The following is a 21,099-nucleotide window of genomic DNA, read 5'->3' on the forward strand; positions in this document are numbered from 1 at the left end:
CCCTATTGTTGGATTTAGGAATTAAATCCTTCTGAATGGAAAAAAAGATCATTTGATTATTCTTCTTCGTGCTAATATATCTGACACATTTGAAATCTTGCAACTAATACCTGCATTATCTATCAGTTATTAGAATTCCTTTTTTCTTTCTGAACAGCTTATTTCCTTGTCTCCCCTCCATATCTCTGTTCAGGGCTCAGTTCTTCATGACTTTTTGGCCTTGTGATGCTACATTGTCTATATGAATATAGGTTATTATAACCATTATATTAACTGTACATTCTTTCTTTAAATGTACTCATTAATGATTCTACTGTGGCTCACAGCAAGAAGTAGGCGGGGGGAGTATTTAAGAAGTCTGGCTATGGAGCCAGGGGGCCAGAATGTATAGAGTCCTCTTCACTTATCATCAGCACCATTCCCTCAGTTTCTTCCTCTGCACACCTGTGCCATAGAGTTATTTAAGAGAGGCTTGTATATGTCCATGTAAACCCCTTGGAATGGTGCCTGGCCTATGACAAACTGCAAATTAGCTGTTATAATAATGGTTACTCCTTTTTTTGTCTTTGAGAAAATCCAGATGCAAATGATCCAGACATCATTTGCACCGAAGCAGAAGTCTCAGATAATAGTCATAGATGCAGATATTTATGTTTCCTGTAATTAGGCCCATACAGTGGACAAAATGATGGCTTGGTTTCCACTAATATTAATTTGTTCTTGACACCCATGCCATCTGATTCCAACATATCCCATAACCACTCTGTCTTGGTTCCTTCTGCCTCTCATACAGAGCTCTCTGGTTTGTGTTAGGGATTCCTGAGATTTTAGATACCTCCCACTCTCCCGTGCCCCCCACCCCGCCATGTGGGACCAGCTCCTTGACATTTCGAGGGTTTTAAGTAAAAATATTTAATATTAGGCCCTGATCGCCTCTTTAGACACTCCAGCTCCCCCTAGAGGGGAGTTAACTGTGTAAATGTGACTACTAGCGCTGCAGACTTCTGAGCTGAGACGCTTTTCTTTTTTTGATGTGGAGGATAGAGGTGGCCTTGTGCTGGACCACACTAGATGACTTGGGTTTCTTGGGCAAAATTTGCAGACAGGTGATCTTTGCTTGTGAAATATCGAGTGGGGAAAAAGTAAAAAAAAAAAACAAAACAACCCTCAAAGGGCATATTCAATTTAGGCTTAATCTTAGCAGTAGTCATTTATCTTATTTCCATTACTGTAGCTATTTCTTGGGGGGGGGGTTGTGGAATTCTTATATAAATAAGCCACTTCACCAATTTCTTAAATATGTGCTTTGTTAAACACCATAAAAGTAAGCACAGTGTTAGGTGAGAATTTTAAGTCCCGGCATAGACAAAGATTTTACATAGCCAGAAAATTAATCATCAATACTCTTATTTAGTGCTGAAAATTTGGAGGTTTTTTTTTTTGGAGGTTTTTTTTGGAGGACTGCATACACAGTCCCTTTCATTCTGCAACATGTATTAGGTCTTTCAGAATATTCTAGCAGGGAGTGGCTTCTATCAATGTAACGTGACTGCCCTCTAGTGTTCACACTAAGAATGACATAGACGTTTTTTTAAAAATCAAGAAATGTTTGGCAACAGCATTTTTATAGATCCTTGAGTTTCAGAAAACTGTATAATCATTAGGCAGTTAGTAAAGACAACACACCCATGAGGCAAATAAAGCAGAATGAGAGCACTTGAGATTGATACTTTCTCTTTTTCGTAAGAGTTGAAAAGTAGTTTATAGATACTCTTTAACTGCTGGACTTACTGAATGATTTGGACTCTGACTTAATGTTACCCCATAATTAGGTCTCCACACAATAATGTCAGAGCACTTTTGAGAGTAAATTCCCATGGTTATGACTCACCAGAAACTGACAGTCTTTTTTTTTAATGTGAAGGCTATTTTTTATCCTCTATTGCTACAGTGCAAAACCTCAGAAAAATATCCTCATTTTCTGTGATAGAGCGCTAGAAGAATCAAAACTAACTCCTAGTTCTTGTGCCTTCTACTTCCTTGTCAACTCATGACCAATGAAGTAAACAAAATTCACACACACACAATTAAACAAAATTCACACACACACAATTAAACAAAATTCACATACACGCACACACACACACCTCTGTTGTAATGTGTTGAAATGAAGAACTAAGCATGAAAATCTAAAAACTTTTCCTTTTAATACTTGTGTATTGGAGAATGAGTTCCCTTAAATTTAAGGTTCTAGGTTTTATAAACATTTTTAATAAATGGAATTAGTTGCTAACATTGGAAAATTGAGAGACATTTAGTTAGAAAACGAGCTTCTTAGTTTCTTTTAAAAAGTATCAGGAATTTTGGTAGCACTGACCCTTATTTCCCTGTGAATTGGATGGAGCAGAGATACCGTCAGCATCTACTCTCCTGTTCACCACAGGCCTCAGTCCTCCCTGTTGTCTCTCAAAAACTGATGTGGAATATCAGTGGTTAATTTTCATTACATTTATGCTATCTGTTTTCTTCTACTTAAGTTGGCAGGGCCATTTTGTTAATGCCTTAGTAGGGAAAACTCAGCAAAAAGAACTGAGTTATTTTTTTCTCTGCTTTTGAGGGCCAGGTGGCCTCTGTGGCAGCCATTCGACTCTGCCCTTGTAGTACAAAAACAGCCACAGACAATCAACAGGTGAACAAATAGCAATGACACTATCCTACTCAAACTATTCACAAAACCAGGATTTGGCTCGTGGACTGTAATTTGTGCATCCTGCTCTACACTACCTGCCTAGTTAGCCTCTGTGGTCATCTGGTTTGCAACCTCTCCTTTGGGCATTTTCTCCTCTTAATCTTGATTTGATGTTGTTAAGGCAGACCTGGTACTCCTCAGTGGGAATACTGTTACTGGTATGGGACATGAAAATCACCTCTTAAATGCTTTCATATTTGACTGATCTTTTAAGTCTTGAATGATCAACTTAAGTTTTAATTGTCCCCAGTGTGATAGGAGGAGGTTCTGCTAAAGCCTTATTTGTAGGTTGTATGGATTAGGGAGAAATTTTCTTCCAGCCTTCACTTTTAATGAAAACACATAATCATCTGTTTCATCACAATATAATCAACTGGAAGCTTAAGGGGAATACTTACATCTCTGCTAATTTATAGCCTTGAAGTGCACATGAGTCAAAGACAATTATTCTCTGAAAACTTCTTAATGTTTTGCCCTATACCATTGCTTTGTGTGGATCTAATTATAAGCATAAAAGGAAGATATTTGGTGTAAAATGGTGTCTGCAACCTACTTTATGTCTAAAAGTATGAGAAATATATGTAATTACACTACTCAGTAAGAGCATAATATTATAAGACAAAAAAACATAAGTAATAAGGTGACTAAAATAGAAAAAGAAAACTAAAGCCACTGAAAATGAAGGAAAGGCACTAAAACTAAGTAAATATATAACATGTAGATCTAACTTCCACTTTTTTAGCTGAATGGCCAAGTTAAAATAGCTGTGTTGGCATGAAGGTCTCTATAAAACTATTGCTGAGGTGTGGACAATTTGTTTTCCATTCACTTCTTATTGCCTCCTTCTGGCTAAGTATGACAATATTGCTGGTGTGTGTGTGTGTGGGGGGGGTGCGGTAAGTGTTCAGCAGAAGTTCCTTTCTGTTCTGGTGTCCGCCCCCTGGGTGAAGCAGCAACCTTTGAGCATGACAGAAGAAAGAGATGCCCCCAAGGAACTCAGACTAGATAAAGCTCAAGTTGGGGTAAGCCCCTGATGAGAAAAATACCATAGAACTTTGTAGGATGCATTATACCATTTTATAAAAGACATGAATTAATAATACTCTAATCATAATAATAGTCCCATTTAACATGTGTTCAGGCATGGAATTTAATTATAAGGAAGGTATTCACCCATCTTGCACATGAAGAAACTGAGAGATTACTGACTTGCTAATGTCACACTGTTCATAAATGGCAGGTCTTAAGACATCTGTCTCCACAACCTGTTATTCTAACTACTGAGCTAGTCTTACTCCTATCTGGATAAATGAGGGCTGCTGTTAGAGTGCTGCTTGAAAATATACAATATGAGCCCCAAAGGCCATTGTATGTGTAATTAAAAATCTTCAGGTAGCCACAATAAAACAGTAAAAAGAATCAGGTGGAATTAACTTTGCTAATATAGTTTGTTTAACTCACTGTGTCCAAACTACTATTTTGTCATGTAATAAATACAAAAATTAATGAAATATTTTACTTTTTATTCCACACTTTTTTCAAAGTTCAGGTGTGTTTTACACTTACAGTTCACATGCCTGTGTGGCTATTGGACCATATAGGAGTTAGGCTCTACTGACAGAGATGTTGGTGCTAGACTCTGGGGCCTCATCCCACTTTTAATCTCTTTAATCCTAGTTTGAAAGGTCAGTGCTGGTATTTGATTATCAATCATCATCATCACACTTAGGGGCACACTGCTGGCTGCAACCGTCTCGGTGCCACTTTGCAGCCATGAAGGTTCTCCTGTTCACATGTGAATCATTGGTATGTTTCAGGTGACCCGGGTCCTGCCAGCTATGGAAGGAATGGCCGTGATGGCCAGCGAGGCCCTCCAGGGGTGGCAGGAATTCCTGGTGTGCCTGGCCCACCGGGTCCTCCTGGTCCCCCTGGTTTCTGCGAGCCAGCCTCCTGCACAGTGCAGGGCGGCCAGCGAGCATTTAGCAAAGGACCCGATCAGTGAGCAGCTTCCTGCAGCCAAGCCGTCTGCATAAACCACTCCTGGCAAAGGCGCTTGGAGAAGAAACACCACCCGAAGCTGAAGCAGAAGACAACCATGTATTACCTTCAACATTAATATAGAATCAGAGCAATGGTGCTATTCAGAAAATCCTTTTTCCTTTCCCTGGAGGGGAGAAAGCAGGGTCACCGGTTAAAACACAAACAAAAAATCCTCATTTTAAATAAATTTATAATCCTGTCCCCGGAATCTTAAACTTTAATATGCTAGCGATATGTGATATAGAGTGGCCTCTGTGCCAATAAAAATACCCCCAAATACCAACTGTTTGGTTTACCTCAGTTGCAGTAGTTATTTTCATTTTTTATTTACATGTTATTCTCAAGTTATTGTTTCAGTTGTATAGGGATTACCAGTTTGCTGAAACCCCACTATGTCAATAGAATTGGTGCTGAAGCCCCCTACTGTGTGCCCCAGGAGTGGCTTCCTCACATGGCCTGTTGTTTTTCGACGTCAGTCAGCCTGACTTTTTTTGTTGAACTGTACTCTTTCCAAAATCTGTTAATATTTTGAGCTCTGTGTTAAAGCAAAGAAGGAATTTTCATATCCTGCCACTTGTGGGCTTTATTGATGTGATTATTTATTTTAAAGGTTTGAGGTAACATCTCTGGTTGTACCAAAGAAGAAATAAATATGGTTTCTTAATCTCTTGCATGTTTTCTTATAAATAATCATGCTCAGTGAAAAGAAGTCACTGAACTTACTTATACAGTAAAAATTTTAAATTATTGATAATGCTATAGGCATACACTTGTGCTTTTTTATAGGGAGAAAATTAAAAACCTCCTACTGTTTCCTAGAGGTTATTACCCATTGACAGAAGTTTTGTATGTGTGAAATGTTGGGGTGGGGAGGGCTTCCTGGATCTTTTCAAAATTCTAATGAAAGCTATGAATCCATACCCCAGAAAAACCTACAAGTGCATAAAAGCAGACATGCTACATGTTGGCCTGCTACCACAGACTTCACAGACCCTTGAAACTAGTGTCACTTTGTTTCTAGGTACGGAACACCTTGCAGTGGGTAGGTAGCCACCTCCCATTCAGAAATTCACTGCCACACAAATGATTTGTGCATTATTATTGCAAATATCCTTTTTACCATTTTTGTTTGACTTATGAAGATTTTCAGATGATTAAATATTCTTTACACAATTGCTTATAGTACTCAGGAGCACAAAAGTAGCACAATTTTCAATATTAATTGGACATTATTATTAAAAACTGATTTCTTTTTCACCATTTTTCTTAACACTTTTGCAACAGCAGCTCAACTAAAGTACTGCATTCTTATCAATAAGATAGACATTGCCTGGCCACCTTACATATTATTACTATTTACACAAATCACATTGACTTGCTGTTTTACATAAACTATCAATCAGGCTTAATACATTCATTTTATGTCACATTGCACATGAGTGGCTCGTCCCAGGGCATAGCACAGTGTTCAAAATAGTCAATCAATATCTCCAGTTAATTTATGGAATTCAATTCTCTCAAGTCAGGAGTAAGTGTGCCCTAATAGGATTTTTGATATTAATATTTTTCTTGTGTGCTTTCTATATATTTATGCATTTCAGCCTATTTGTTTGGCTAAATCAACCATTATATACTCTGTATTTAGATTTTTTAAAAAAACTGCTTATGGTATTGAATTCTGTACTTCTGGATGGATTATGGTGAAGAAGAAAAATTCCAACTTGGCTACGTAGGTCAGCACATTTATACACAGACCAGGAAGAATGTTCTTCCTGTGAAGTAGATACTTTTCAGAAATAGAGATAATGGTTATGATTACTTAAAATGAGCTTTCTGGAAATAGGAAACTTTTTCAGGTACTGTGACATATAATCAAATAAACGCAAACAAATTGCCTTATCTTTTCAGCAAGGTGGTTTTATTTTAACTGGAGTGACATAATCAAATACAATAAATGAAAAATTAGTTAATCAAATAAATGTTTCTCAGTTCTCTAACATCATATTCAATAAGAAAATTAAAAAAAATAAAACTTCAAAGAACAGTTTAACTGTTTTACAAACTTCATATATAAAAGGCTGTACAACAAACTCCACAGATAACATAAATATTGGAAACAACCACTTAGAAATAGATTATGCAAAATCTATTTTAGATTATGCAAAATCTATGCATAATCTATTTTAGATTATGCAAAATCTATGCAAAATCTAGCACATTTCAAACGGTGGAAACAATCCGTTATAAATGCAGTTAAGAGAAATAGTTTACAAACTACCCCAGCTCTTGTATGCATAAATAAATAAATCTTTAAAAAAAAAGAGAGAAATAGTTTACAGAAGCAGTAAATATTTGACTGAGAAATTACAAAGAAAAGAATCTGCTAAATCATCTCCATGAAAGAGAGTTGATAAATATTGAATTAGATGGAATTTCTCTCTCTAGCAAAACAGAATTATCCAAAACTTCTTTGAGATATTTTTAAAAGTTGGATGAGTTATTATCACCCAGAGCTTGCTCAGAGAGGAGTGTGCAGACAATGAAAGTTGGATAGAAACTGGCATGTTCCTCAAGGGCAAATGATTTCTGATTTCCTTCTAGTCAGTGCTTCTATGGGATTACAATATGATTTTTATTGCAGACATCCAATCGATTGGTTAAGGGCAATGGAAATCACTTCTCAGTCTGACTGAGCACATAAATTCACTGGCATAGTTTAGTATAACTGATATTCATTAAGCAGAAGATCACGAACTAGTAGCCCTACAGGTTATGTAACTGATTTGATTATTTGTGGACACTATATTTCAGGCTGACCAAACAAATGCTGCTATTCTAAAACATCATTAGTCAAATCTGATATATTTGCAATCTGAAATGAGCTTAATTTCTGCAGTAGAATATCACCTCTGATTGTATTATTTAATTTTTGTCTATTACAGTATCTCTGATATAAAATATCTCTGAGTTTAAAAATAAACCATTATAAGGATAAGATAACCAGAAATACATAAAATCATATCAAATACCAAGAAAATTGCTTTTAAAACATTTCCTGGTAGCCCTGGCAAAAGGAGTGAAAAAAGCAAAGAGGAAAAAATACTAGCAAATAGTAATTTTGCTGTTTATAGGTGGGCAATAGACATAATGTTTTAAAATATATATACTTTCAAAAGAATACTTGTGTTCAATAAATATAGGTCCTTTTCTCATAGAGCAAAATATTTGCATTGCTGCACTTAGCCTTTTTCAGTGAGCTTCTGGTCCAGGACATGGCTATAGTAAGTGCACATAGCTCTGTAAATCTTAAATCAAAATGGTTGGTTAACTTAATAATGGATGAATATAAATACACATACTCAAATGCTCTCTGGATGATTCACTAAATGTCATGAAACATCTGGTTATCAGAAAGAGGATATTGACTACATTATTTCTAGTCCAGGTCAGTGGCTATCTCTGCTTTCTCCTTTCATGCATTCACCTCTTGCTTTTAACTCCAAGATTTCCAAGAATAACTAGAGAGAGAACACATGAGGGAAACTGGCTCTGAGAAACTGGATTTCTTTTTTGAATTTGTCTTTCGCCTCCAAGTTGAAAATCTCTGTGTGAAGAAACGTAAGGCTATTCCTCAGAGAGCACCATTTTAATTTTCTAGACCATAAGGGAGCCTCGAGATGAGAAGAGTTAAGAGCTTTGTAAATCACTTTCCAGGCTAAGTGAACATGCAAATCCACTGGCACATCTGGAATGTGATTAAATGCCATCAAGGAAACATGCGATGTATTTTACTTCTTATTGCCTAGTGTCTTATCACTAGTGATGTAAAATCTCACATTTGTGAGAAAGTTAATTGTGCTATTTCTTATCTTGCTCAGTGTCCTCTATAGCAGTGAGTCTCAAATGATTTTAGTGAGTTCACTTGGTGGGACAAAAGTCACAAAGGACTGCCTGTTCTTTGACTTTGCTTCTGCTTATTGTTCTCATCCAAAAGTATAAGACTTTTTTTTTTTTTTAAATGAGCTGCCAGGGAGATGGGTTATAAATTATTATAAAAACTGATTCCTTGACAAAAGTAGAACTACCAACATGGTATACACATGAACCCTATAATGGACCAATTTTCAGATTCCCTAGACACTATGTGATTTCCCCGTGGTTGAGACCTCACAGAATGGAACTCAAGAGTAGATAAAGCATAATAACTACACCTCAGAATCCCCTGGTTTAGGGTCAAGTTCTTTATTGCTGAGATAAGTAACAAGCTCATGAACACAAAGGAATCAACGCTTCAAAGAATTACATCCATGTGGGATTTAGAAAAAACTACTGCCATTCCATTTTGCATGAGTACGTTGTGTTAAATATTATTAAATAGTGTGATGAGGTAAGATATAAAACAAACAAAATGGGTGAAAATATATCCTAAATGTTAGGTCTAAAATAGTTATAAAATATACCATGAAACAATCTATATTTAAATACATGAATGCACTGAAAAATATTTATTCCAAAAATATGCCTTAAATAATATAGCAAAACAAAAAACTGTTTTACAACCACAAGTTTCTTATGGTCAAACAACACACAGCCTTCTGATAAACTTAAATCTTACTGAACTACCCCCTGAATTTAGTGAAATCTCCTATTTTATCAATATTCACTTTTGACAAATTTATGAAGTAGCTAACTCCTTGAGTAGTACCATATATCACTCACTCTTGAATCTGAACATTAAAATTTTCCTACTGAGATTTTCTTAGTTTTAGCTTCTGTTTTACAAACCTGCCTTATTTTGAAGTAAATTTTTGCTATTCTGGTCTGCTTGTCTGAATGTTTTTTCTCTGTGTTCATCTGATTCATTCAATTTAACCAAAGTGATGAGTTACTCTGGCCTGACTTTATTGGGTAAAATGTTCAGCATGTAGCTCAGCTCTACCATACAGTAAACTCAAACATCCATTTGTCTTGTGTCCTGAGACCCCCAGTAGTTCAACAAGTGTAATGTAATTAATACTTCCTTTACCAGTCAACTATAAATGAATGTGACACATGGGCAAGGTCAATTTGAAGTAGCGAGGCATAAAAGGTACAAATTCAATTTTGCATCTCCCCCTCCTGGAAGCTTTTGTAATCTCCATGAGAGGAAATGGTCTGCAAGGGGAGTCCATTCCTCAACGCGGGAATACTAAGAAAGGACACTGGAGAATAATGACAATGAGAACTGTGTCCCTTAAGAAGGTGGATGCAGACAAATGTGAAACGTAATTTAAGAATGAGAGTAATGAACAAATCTGCAAAGCTATTCTGAGGATGCGCTGAAAAAACAAACCTATAACTCCACTTGGAAAGTCTGGTCTCCACATAGTATTACTAATGTTAGGAAAATTAAAATGCTATTTTGAAAAATAGTGTTCTTTACTTTTGTAAACAGTGATATATTTCTAGAAAAATATAAGCATTATACAAATCTAATTGTACAATTTAAAGTGTCTTGAACAATATGGAGAATCAGATGTTTCGTGAGTTTATAAATGGTCTGCTAAATGCTTTTTTTGTCTGTCAAAAGAGAATATCTATCCTAAGAGATGAAAAGATTACCTAAGTGATTTAATGTTAATCACTAAATTAGGAGGGTAGTATAGATACAAGCCAAAGTTCCAAATAGTAACTTTGCAAGTAACTAGGTATATAGGTATACATCCACTAAAGAAAGAAAATTGTAATGTCAATGAATCAAAGGTTATTATACCTGCTTCATAATGATACTTAAAATAAAGAAAAACATAAACAAATGAACAAAACATAAATTAACAAAAAATTATATACAAAAGTAAAAACAAGAAAGTGCAAAGGAGAGAGTCTGATTTAGTCGTCCACTAAACTGTTTCTAGCCTGTGTTTCTGCAAGTCTGTTCAGTTCTTCTAACTCAGATTGCTTTAGACACCATCTTGTGGACAAAAGGAGGTATATCGCAGGTTCTCAACAGATGAGAAAGACTGCATAAAAGCTCAATCTTATTTAGTTCCTAAAGCATATTCATAAAAAATTATTGTATAAGCCAAACATCAGATGACAACCTTTGCAGACAACATATATTAAGGTAATCACTCTATAGAGTGACTAAAATTTTAAACTTTCAACAATGTCATGAAATATAGAAATAAGCACATGGGATGACTTTCAAGTCAGTAACTAAATTATGTTGATCACAAGGTGAAACATTTTTAATGTTAAGACTGGTTGGAAGAAGTGGTTTATATCAGTAGGAAAGAACAATTAACAAACTCATGAATCACTCATCCCTTTCCTTTAGATTCCAAAGTCCATACACATAAACTGAAGTCATATGTTGTTTGCATAGAAGGATTTCTAGCTGAAAGTGTTAATTGATCTGGTATTCAAACCTACCTACATTGGGCAAACATAGTTTTAATGATCAATTATCATCATGCTCTATAATTATTTTGCATTTAAACATTTATGTTTTCTGGAGTCCAAACAAGAGATAATTCAGGAAATTTGATAATTTTTTCCAGCTGTGAACATTACTGACATCTATGTGGAAGTAAACAAATGTTTTGGAATGGAATCAAATGATATAAGAGAGTTGGTAACCACCAACTTATCTAAGAGCGTATTTCCCAGCCTACTTTGAGGCCTTAATTACCCACTCCCTTTTTACTGAGGGAATTGGGCAACTGCCAAGTCTCCACTTTAACTGGTGTTGTATTAGATGAAACCAATCTTTTTGGTTGTTCTTTGTTGTCTGTCATGTGTACAGTGAGGCAGGAACTGTGCTGGAAGGTAAATAGCACAGTAGGGTGAGAGGCTTGTTCCTTGTGGACACGGTGCCATTACTCTAGTTTTGCTGATGGCAGATTTAGTCATATGTTTCAGTTATAGAAAATAAGCTTGAACCATGTGATATCTTGACTTTGTAATACGCATCATACAACATTACACTTCCCCTCTCCCCTCCTCAAGTCATCTGAATAGATGAAGATTCTTGAAATAATAATAAACCAACCCAATGCAAATGGAATTTAGAAAAAGAAAGGTTCCTAAACAAACAGTAAGAAAGGATGCATAATATATCCTGTGGAATTAAAATGAGCAGAATTTATAAAAAAGAAATGAATTGAGCCTTTTAGGTCATGAAAGGACTGACTCAAAAAGAATAAAGAGAATACATTTGATCACCATCAACAAAAAAAGTTCATGAAAACATTAAAATGCTAAAATAAATACTTCTGGATTAGCAAATATGGAAAAATGATAGTCTCTTAATATGAAAAAATGTCTTTGAAAACATAAACTGTTTAGCTTTATGACAAATTCAAGTAAATTAATGAGTGTCAGATGAATGGCAGAATTTCCAAAAAGTCAACAAATTAAAGTTCCACAATTAAAAACTCAAAATATACACATAGCACCAGATTTTAGATATATGTACATTTTTTGGATAAATTATCATTTTACTAAGAAAATGCATATGTATATGCATTTGTGTAAGTCTACAACACAGCACCATCATAGGTATTGCACAAGAAAGAAAAAAGAAAACATCAATTTAAAGTTAAAAACACGTGAAATAAATAAAATAACATTGGAAAATAAAATAAATAAATGTGGAATTGAAATATACAGCACAATTCAATATAAATATTTAAAAGGTCGGATGTATGCACAGCCATGTAGACAGTACCTGACCAGCAGCTCATTCATCTATAATGAAAACCAGTTCAAACCATGGGTGCATTGGAACGAAGCCTGCCTTCCCTTAGGCACATTCCTAACACATCTCTGTTCCCAGCTTTCCCCAATTTCAGCAGGCTTCTTTCTAAACTCATTTTTTTAATTAACAGATAAAAGCAATCACCCTAGCCTGCCCTAGCCCAACTGGACTCTGCACTGCTCCAAGGTCACTGGTGGCATCTCTCAGCATTGGTGGAACACACTACTTAGATTTCAGCAACATTTTCATACCCCATGTGGTAGCAAATCAATTGTTTTCAACCAATAGTTTCGCAAAATAATGGAGAGCTAGGCCATAAAATACCACAGAGTAATTTCAATCGCTATAACTTTTGTTTCTTGTCGAAGGACATGGTGTCTGCAGTGCCCGGTTGTTTCCCCAGAAGTTAGAGTTAGCTCTGGTATGAGAGCTGGTTGGTTGCATATTCGGCCCCCTGGCTATCCTGTGCAGCTCTTGCTGCAGCTTCTGCAGAGTCATTCTCGGTAAGACCTTTTGGATTTCACCTTGTGGCTATGTGTCTGATGACACTACATATTTCTCTTCAAGGGCAGGGGGTGTCTTTTCCATTGGCTACAAAACCAGTACTTTGCTCTGATGGTTGGTTCTTGTCTTCAAGTCTGAGCATGATGAAGCCAGAAGGCTAATTGTACAGAGGCCCTAAGACCTTGTTAGGCCATTGATGCTTTGAGAGCGCCAAAGACAGCCTGGTGCCTTCACTGCCCAGCACCCTTAGGAAAAGCAGCTTTTGTTTCCCAGCTGAGAAACTCAGTGTTAGGTTTTTTGCAGAATTCCTTGTTCCTCTCTTTTCATGCAGTACATATTCATGCTAGGTGATTGCTCTGAATTGAGCTCATTAAACAGAATTAACAAAAGCATTTAAGTACTTGGCCATGGTGGGTTTTGAGTTTCCTGATAAAATAGTCTCCTGGATTTGTTTTTCCCAAAATATAAGTTATAATGTGAAGTTCTTATTGCCTATCTATTTCTCTGCATAAGAAGATTGGATGCAGAATGGTATAAGAATTCTTCAGCTATAAAAAGTAGTCAAAAATATTCAGCAGGAGCAATGTATGATATCAAAAAACTGATGAAATTTTTAGTAATGATAGTAAATTAAAACACTAAGAAAATGTCAAGATAAGCCTGAAACTTTAAAATTCAGAAATCAAAGGAGAAATACAATTTGATGAGACTGCAAAATGTATATCACCATAAGTACTCAATTATAGGACGTAATTTCCTCTGGAAGAAGAACTAATGGTAAGGTTTGCTTATATATTTCATACAAAACCCTGAATAAAAATCATTGTAATGGTGAAGCAAAACATATGGAATGAATTTGGAAAAATTCTAAAAATGCTGACATCACAATTATGATAGCACTAGGATTCAAATTGTGGCTTTTAAGGTTGGCCTAAACCATAAAAAGAAAGAAAGAAAGAAAAAGCAGCCCACATATGATGAGGGTTTAACAATATTAAGATAGCTCCAGTGGCAAGGAGACATCACCAGGACCCAGGTCTTCCTCAGGGGTGTTCATTTCCCACCTGTCCGTTGATGGGCATGAGACACAGGATAGAGGCAATCTTCTGGGTTACATCTTCCACTAGGTCCTGGGGGGCCCTGGGGACCTGGTGAGCCTGGCAAACCTGGAGCTGATAAAATAAATGATCCATCAGAATAAAGACCACATATGGCCCTTCCTCCCTTCTTCCAACTAACACGAATCATTTAGGTTCAGCTGCAGCAGGTATAAGGACCATAGAAGAGAACTAGTTCCTGTTGGCAGAGGCTTGTGTTGTGAGATAGTATCATTATTACCTGAAGTCCCTGGAAGCCCCGGACTCCCTGGAAGCCCAATTCCTGGTTCTCCTCTTTCTCCTTTCTGTCCTCGATAACCTAAGGGAGAAATTAAAAATGAGGGAAACAAGTAAGATTGTTCTATGGAAAAGAGAACAGGAATGAATCAGTTTCTTGGTCTATGATGTTTATGGAATTCCTTCATTTAACATGAATAGTACATTAGCATTCTGTTTTGCCATAACCACATATTAAACTTAAATATCAAACAGACTAAATATGACAGGCAATGAGGATCTTAGAAATATGCAACTACTATAAAGAATTCCCATTAGCCAAACTCTTGATAATGAGATTTTGGGCCTTGAAAAGGGTTATTTAATGCTTAAAATTAATCACTCTTCTCTTCTGTCAAATAGCTATGACAGGTGTGTGAGCTCTCTTCCATAGCAATTCTGTCTGGAGACTAGGTATAGCCTAAATATAAGAAGTATACTGAAGGAATTCTACTTATGTAAAAACAAGGCAATATGACAAAATTTGGACCTTATTGCAAGATTTAAAGGGAATGAGGGCCTCCCTGGTGGTGCAAGGGGTTAATTCACACAGCTACTGCAGCACGAGTTCAATCCCCAGCTGGCCAGGGAGCTACCCACATGGCGCATCAGACCTCTCCTTTCTTGCCCACTGCTCCCCTCAACAGTGTATTTCAGTCGGTCTGCCTGTTCTGCTACCCGCTCTGTCTCCGGTGAATCCTCTCACCCCCCTGCACCTCTAGCCTACACCCCAGTTCTTAAATGCAAAGATAAATAAATCTTTAGGGCCTCCCTGGTTGCGCAGCATTTGAGCACTGGGTTGCAAAGCTGCCCATAGCCTCTGCAGCGCCGGTTCGAAGCCCGGCCGCTGTCAAGGGTCCCACATGGTGCACAGACCTCTCCTGCCACCCGCTGCTCCCCTCAGCAGTGTACTTCGTCAGTCTGCCTGTTCTGTTCCCCACTCTGGCTCTGGTGAATTCTCTCACCCTCCCACGCTTCTGACTGTACCCAGTGCTTGTATAGATAAATAAATTTTAAAAAATATTTATATATATATATATACACACACCAATAAATAAATAAATAAATAAATCTTTAAAAAAAAGGGAATGAAAGAAACAGAAACTCATGAGTTTTATAATGATAGTAAGAATTTGAATATACAGAAATCCACCCATCTCAGCAGGAGACAGAGGAGGACAATCAAATCTTTGCTCAAATTACTATCACAACATTATATTCTTCCTAAATAAAGTTAACCCCCTGTTTCAACATGGCAGTTCATAACTCCAAAGTACCAGGAGATTCAGCAGTGCTAGAAAACAAAAGGCAATTGATGACTCCTTCTAACTCACTTCATTAACATAAGATGCTTTAATCAAAATGAGTTAGGTCCAAGAGCTGTACACTTTAAGATCAGTTCATTGTTATTCTTGACTATGCTTGTTGTCAACACCACTAGAGGGCGGAGAGCAATTTGTGTCTATGCAGACCCTTATCCCTGCTTTTTAAAAAGTATAGAATATCTTTATCTGCATTTTACATATTGGCATTCACATAAGATTTCACTTGAAGGAAAAGTTCTAGAACTATAGAAGCTCCACAATGATTGCAAACAGTTTTGCTTAAAGATTGCTGCCAGTGGCAGAATCATGTAAACACACAGCAAGGATAATAAGTAGGAGAGGATCTCAGTAGGAAACAGTAGGCCTAAACTTTGTTGTGCCTTTTTATTTAGATGAGTTACTACAGCACAGCATAATAGGAGAAGAAAATTGAATGTTGTCTATGAGCAGTATGTAAGACGTATTGCTTGGCTTGCATGTTGGCATTAGTCTTCAGACTATTGTTCTCAGTTTTGACTTGATCACACAGTGTACACATTACTATCCAAATAACTAGCAATCTAATCACCACTTATTTCTTGGCTTTGGAGATATGTTCTGACCATTAATGTGAAAGTAGTGAGAAAGAAGGATGTATATTCAAGGAATATTTTGAGGTGCATGTTGGAAATACATCTAGCAAGAAGTCATCACACATTTTTATCTGAAAATCATGTTGCATATACTCAATGTCATCCTAGATCCTACAGGGAATAGTGACTTGAACATAACACATGTTAAGTTGATCTAGGCTCAAAAACATTACCAAGATTTCTTTCATATACAATGACTTTCATTTAATGTATGTGAACTGGAAATGTTTGTACTTAAGGTCATTTGAAAGCACCCTTCAAAGTCCATTAGTTAAACATTTCTGTACTAAAATAACATTCATTACATGAAGTATATTTGACACTTGAACTCAAGTCCCACTATTATAGAAGGATTGTAACACTGACCCTCAAGATAGCTCAGTAAGTGCTTAAAATCATAGGCTCAAAAAAAATGAGGAAGAAAAATGACAAATGGAATATGAATTTTTTATAAATAAGAGGATTAACAAGTCTGTAACACAATTCCAAATGAAGAACACATCTGCAGATACTTGCATATTTAAATTCAGTTCTAATATTTTAATATAGCACAAAAATATTCTACATGGATTTCAATGCATATGGTGTTACAAACAAAATCCTGGAATTTGTATATTTTTATAACAGGCTAATATTTACATATCTCTTGTCAGATGTAATAATTTATTAGTATTAATCTATTAGTTCATTAGGTGAACAACTATCTACTACTAATAGATGAAGCTGTTGAACTGCATAAGCACGCAGGAATTTTCTACCCGTACATTTCCTAAGATCCTAGCTCATTCCTTATGAAGGTTTCCATAGAGCCATAGGCTCTGATTTAATAATTATTTTACCACAATATTTTTAGACAGGAATGCTAATAATGTCAATAACAGCTTTTTAATTCCTAGGATTAAGCTTTTTGCTCTGGTATGTTAGGCTAAATAAAAGACTGGCCTATCTGCAAACAAACATGTACTTTCATGGATTGTAAGCATGCAGGATTACAATCTGATATCACTGCAGCTCATGTAGGAAATCAAAAATAAAACATCAGGCGTGTCCTCATCTAAACCATCTAGTGGTGGTGATCAGTGAAGAATTCTGGTTCTTGCAGATTTTCAAGTGGTTGATTTTATTTCCAGCAGGGAGATTTATATTTCAACTCCAGGAATTTACTTCTGAAGTAATAAATCTGTGCATCTCTATACATAGTGAACAAATGAGACCAGAAAAAAGAGTGTTACTGGCATTTTGGGAGGGATAATTCTTCAAGTGGGTCCTGCCTCATGCCTGATAAGTTATTTGGCCTCTTGGGTCTTGGCCCACTAATTGATTGGAGTGTGTTTCTGTCATTATGACACACAGATGCCTGTTTCCAAGGGCCTTATTGCCAAAAAATTTGAAAGATCAAATCTTTATCAGTAACATGAACTACCCTCTGGGCCACTGACTTACAAATTCAGAAATTTCCCTTAATTTTAAACCAATAATGGGTAAAGTTTAAAAGTTCAAAAATAAGAATAACTATTCCTAATATTGTCAAAGCTGACGGAGGGCACACGGAATGGCTGCATATGTAGCATTTGTCCTTCAGGTTTTTCTCAGAGGTGGAGAATCATCTGTGTTTGGAAAAAGTTTCTTTCTTTCTCATAAAACTTACCCAAGAGGATAAGGTCTGTTAGGAGAATTCACCTTTCTCATTTACATGTGGGGCCCCTGCTAGGTCGTGCTTCCTGGGGCTTCTTTAATCTTTTTAAATTTTTCTTTTAATCATTGTTCATTTTTAACAATATTTGCTTCCTCCACCCCCAGGTGTAGTCCCCACAGAGATTCTTTCACCAATGCACCAGTGCACCATCACCCCAGTCCCCTGTGCTCCTCCCTCCTTCTCTCTGATGCCTCTCCCTCCTCCTCCCCTGCAGGATGTCTCTGGTTTATAATTGTTTTTGCTTTGTTGTGTTTTGTACTGTTATTATTTTTTTACACTGATGTCTTACTTGGTTCCCCTATATTTCACCTATAAATGAAACCATCCGATATTTTTATTTATCTTTAATCTTACTGTGCATATTCTTATTCATCCCTGGCAGCACCAGAGATCAGGCCCATGCTGCAGACTGGTGGTGGCAAAGATCACTAAGGAAAGTTCTCCTGTCTGTGCACAGCAGGAGGCAATAATCAGAAACACATAGGACAGTTAAAATCTAAAACTGTCTGGAAATGCTTTCCAATTCCTTCTCAAATTCAATTGTGCTGGGTTCAGAAAAGAATTCAGCCAACAGCAATTTTAAAAAGATGTCAACAGCTACTCCCATGAGGAAACATGCAAGCCAGGTGACAGCACCAGAATCACAATGGCCTCCAGTCTCACTGTAAAAGAGGAGAGGGTTGAAAGAGGACCCCAAAAGGGTGTAACCATTATCAGAATCTTGGGGGCAGAAGTACTTTCGTTTCAACTTGGATGACATACTTCTAATAGTCCCACATCCATTTCCACTTTGCCTTATACAAGTCTCTTGCTTCTTAGGATACATATATATTTTCCTAGTATTACATATATATTGCATAATAGATATCTCTGTGTGTGCATATGTACACACACATACTTTGTTTACTGTGATTAGCATACTCTGAATACTGAGTTAGAAAACCAGTAAGCAAAAGCTGTACTTGAAGACTTACCTTGGGGTCCAGGGTCTCCTGGGGGGCCAGGTAATCCATCCTTTCCTGGTGGACCAGGCCTCCCATGAGCTTGTGCTGCCAACATAGCTGCTGGTAGCTTGAGCTGTGATAGGAACACAGCCATCCTCTCTTCACGTATGAAAGGAAAAATAATGCATGATGTTATGGAAATTTTTTTAATGTAAAACATTTTTTTAATCTGAAATTCAACAACCAAAAAACTAATGGTTTTCAATTTAAGCACATTGTATCTACGAATTGGTCTGACTACTAAGAGAGTTTTTTGACTGGTCAGTTAAAATGGATTGCACAAAACTGATTATAGATGCTCACTACCCGTGTCTATCGGAGAGGCTGAGAATCTGCAATGCTTCAGAGATGGAGCAAGTCTAGTGGAGAGAACACTAACCTGGAATCTAACTAACCTCTGGTAATGACTTCTGGAGAGAATTTATGTTCATGTTAAAAAAATGGTTTTAAAAATGTCTTTAGTAATAAATTGAAGCCATTTTCCAGCAATGCTGTGAATGTATGTGTGGTAATTTGAAATATGTTCACAAATTCTTTGATACACCCTTTCAAAGGCAAAACCTTATTCCCCCATTCATCTGTGTGGGCTGGACTTACTTTTCATTTCCAATGATTAGAAAAAAGGTACAGAATTGTCAGTACGCAACTAGAGAAGCTAAGTCATAAAAGGTTCTCTCAGATGGTTCACTCTAGAAGAAGCCTTTAAGAATTGTTCTCAAAGAAAATTATCATTGCCATGCACCCTTTTGTTCATTCACCAAAACTCCTGGAGCCTAACATTGTTCCTCTGGGTCCAGAGGAAAGTATCCAGGGAAGAAAGTGATGCTGATTAAAGGTGCTTCCTCAGGTGAGCTCAGTCATTAGGCCAAGAGAGGCTTCACTGGTGGCATAGTGGCAAGTACTCAGACACTTATTCATGAGCCAACAACACTTTTGGATGAAGCTGAGTTATACAACATTGGTGTCTTAGTAACTTGTGAGATTTAAAGGATCTGATAAAGAGGAATTTTATGGTTATTCTCCCTTTTTTTATTGACCAATAAATCAACACTATTAGCATTTTGACAGTGTAGGATTTCTCCCCTGAGGTGTGGTCACTATAGAACTCCCACCATCAAAGCACCCACAATCCTTTACTATAGTCCACCTCCCCCCACCCATCCATAACCATATCCCTCCCCTCCCCATGCCTCAAATGAGGAGTTAAAAAAAAAAATAAGAATTTTTATGCTAAAACAAATTCCTAAACAAGTCATATTATTAGCTGAATCAAACAGTCTCTGTAAGTAGCGCCCTCTATGGGCATTTTATACTTTCTGCACTAACTGCTCTTATTCAGGAATCAGTTTTCAATAAGAACTATTATCCAGGAGGCGGAGCAACATGGCGGCCAGGAGACGCTGCGAGTAAGATCTCCCATTAAAAAAAGTTAATAGGGAGGAAAAGCGGCAGGTCCCAGTGAGAACTGGGACACGGAAGATAAACGGGTGACTCCAGCAAACTACCCGAAGAAGAAAGTGGCCATAAAAGAGGACTAGAAGGGAGGGAAGCGCAGAACCCTGCTCCCCTCCCCCGCCCACAGAGGCGGCACTCTCCGACCGGTAGAGAGGAGGGAAACAACAAACCAAAACGACCAACAAGAACAAACGACGCAGCAAGCGGGACTGTGAGTGGAAAGGAACTATTGCAGCCACCACACCCCGTGAACGGGAGCTGTGGAGAACCCTGCAGGATCCGCCGCTGCGGTGAGCGAACGGCTCTGGGCGCCATTAGAGAAGAACAAAGACCCCGGGAGACGCACACACAGCCCCGGCTGCCGGTAAGCTTGCGCGGAAAAGCGGCGCGCTTGGCGCGCTTGAAAAGCAAACGCGGACCGGGATCGCGGCTGCCCAGGTCCCCGCGCCTGCGACCTAAGCTTGCGGGGAGACGCGCGGAGGCCCTCACGGGGGGGGGGGGGGTGAAAGTCCCTCCCTGAGTAAGCAGGAACCAGGCGCCCAGGCACGGGAGCGGTGCAAAAGGCGCCATTCCCGCGCCACTG

The 21,099-nt window shown here is 37.5% G+C and overlaps 2 protein-coding genes across 4 annotated transcripts in view; one reads left to right on the plus strand and one right to left on the minus strand.

The window, feature by feature from the left end:
• COL9A1 (collagen type IX alpha 1 chain) overlaps positions 1–4,833 on the plus strand; it is a gene marked incomplete at its 5' end in the record, with an annotated part of 67,560 nt that extends 62,727 nt beyond the window's left edge. For all 3 annotated transcript variants that reach the window (XM_084227716.1, XM_084227717.1, XM_084227718.1), the window contains one exon: positions 4,567–4,833. In XM_084227716.1, coding sequence (XP_084083842.1) covers positions 4,567–4,751 — 185 coding nt within the window. In that variant the 3' untranslated portion in view covers positions 4,752–4,833. The remainder of the gene's footprint in view (positions 1–4,566) is intronic.
• A 9,251-nt stretch (positions 4,834–14,084) lies between these two features.
• The window catches only part of COL19A1 (collagen type XIX alpha 1 chain), a gene marked incomplete at both ends in the record, with an annotated part of 304,611 nt that continues 297,596 nt past the window's right edge, over positions 14,085–21,099 (minus strand). The window contains 3 exons of the mRNA XM_084227959.1: positions 14,085–14,203; positions 14,370–14,447; positions 19,032–19,160. Of these exons, the coding sequence (XP_084084085.1) occupies positions 14,085–14,203; positions 14,370–14,447; positions 19,032–19,160 (326 nt within the window). The remainder of the gene's footprint in view (positions 14,204–14,369; positions 14,448–19,031; positions 19,161–21,099) is intronic.

Source organism: Talpa europaea (genome assembly GCF_964194135.1).
Source record: "Talpa europaea genome assembly, chromosome: 2".
NCBI classification, from domain to species: Eukaryota; Metazoa; Chordata; class Mammalia; order Eulipotyphla; family Talpidae; genus Talpa; species Talpa europaea.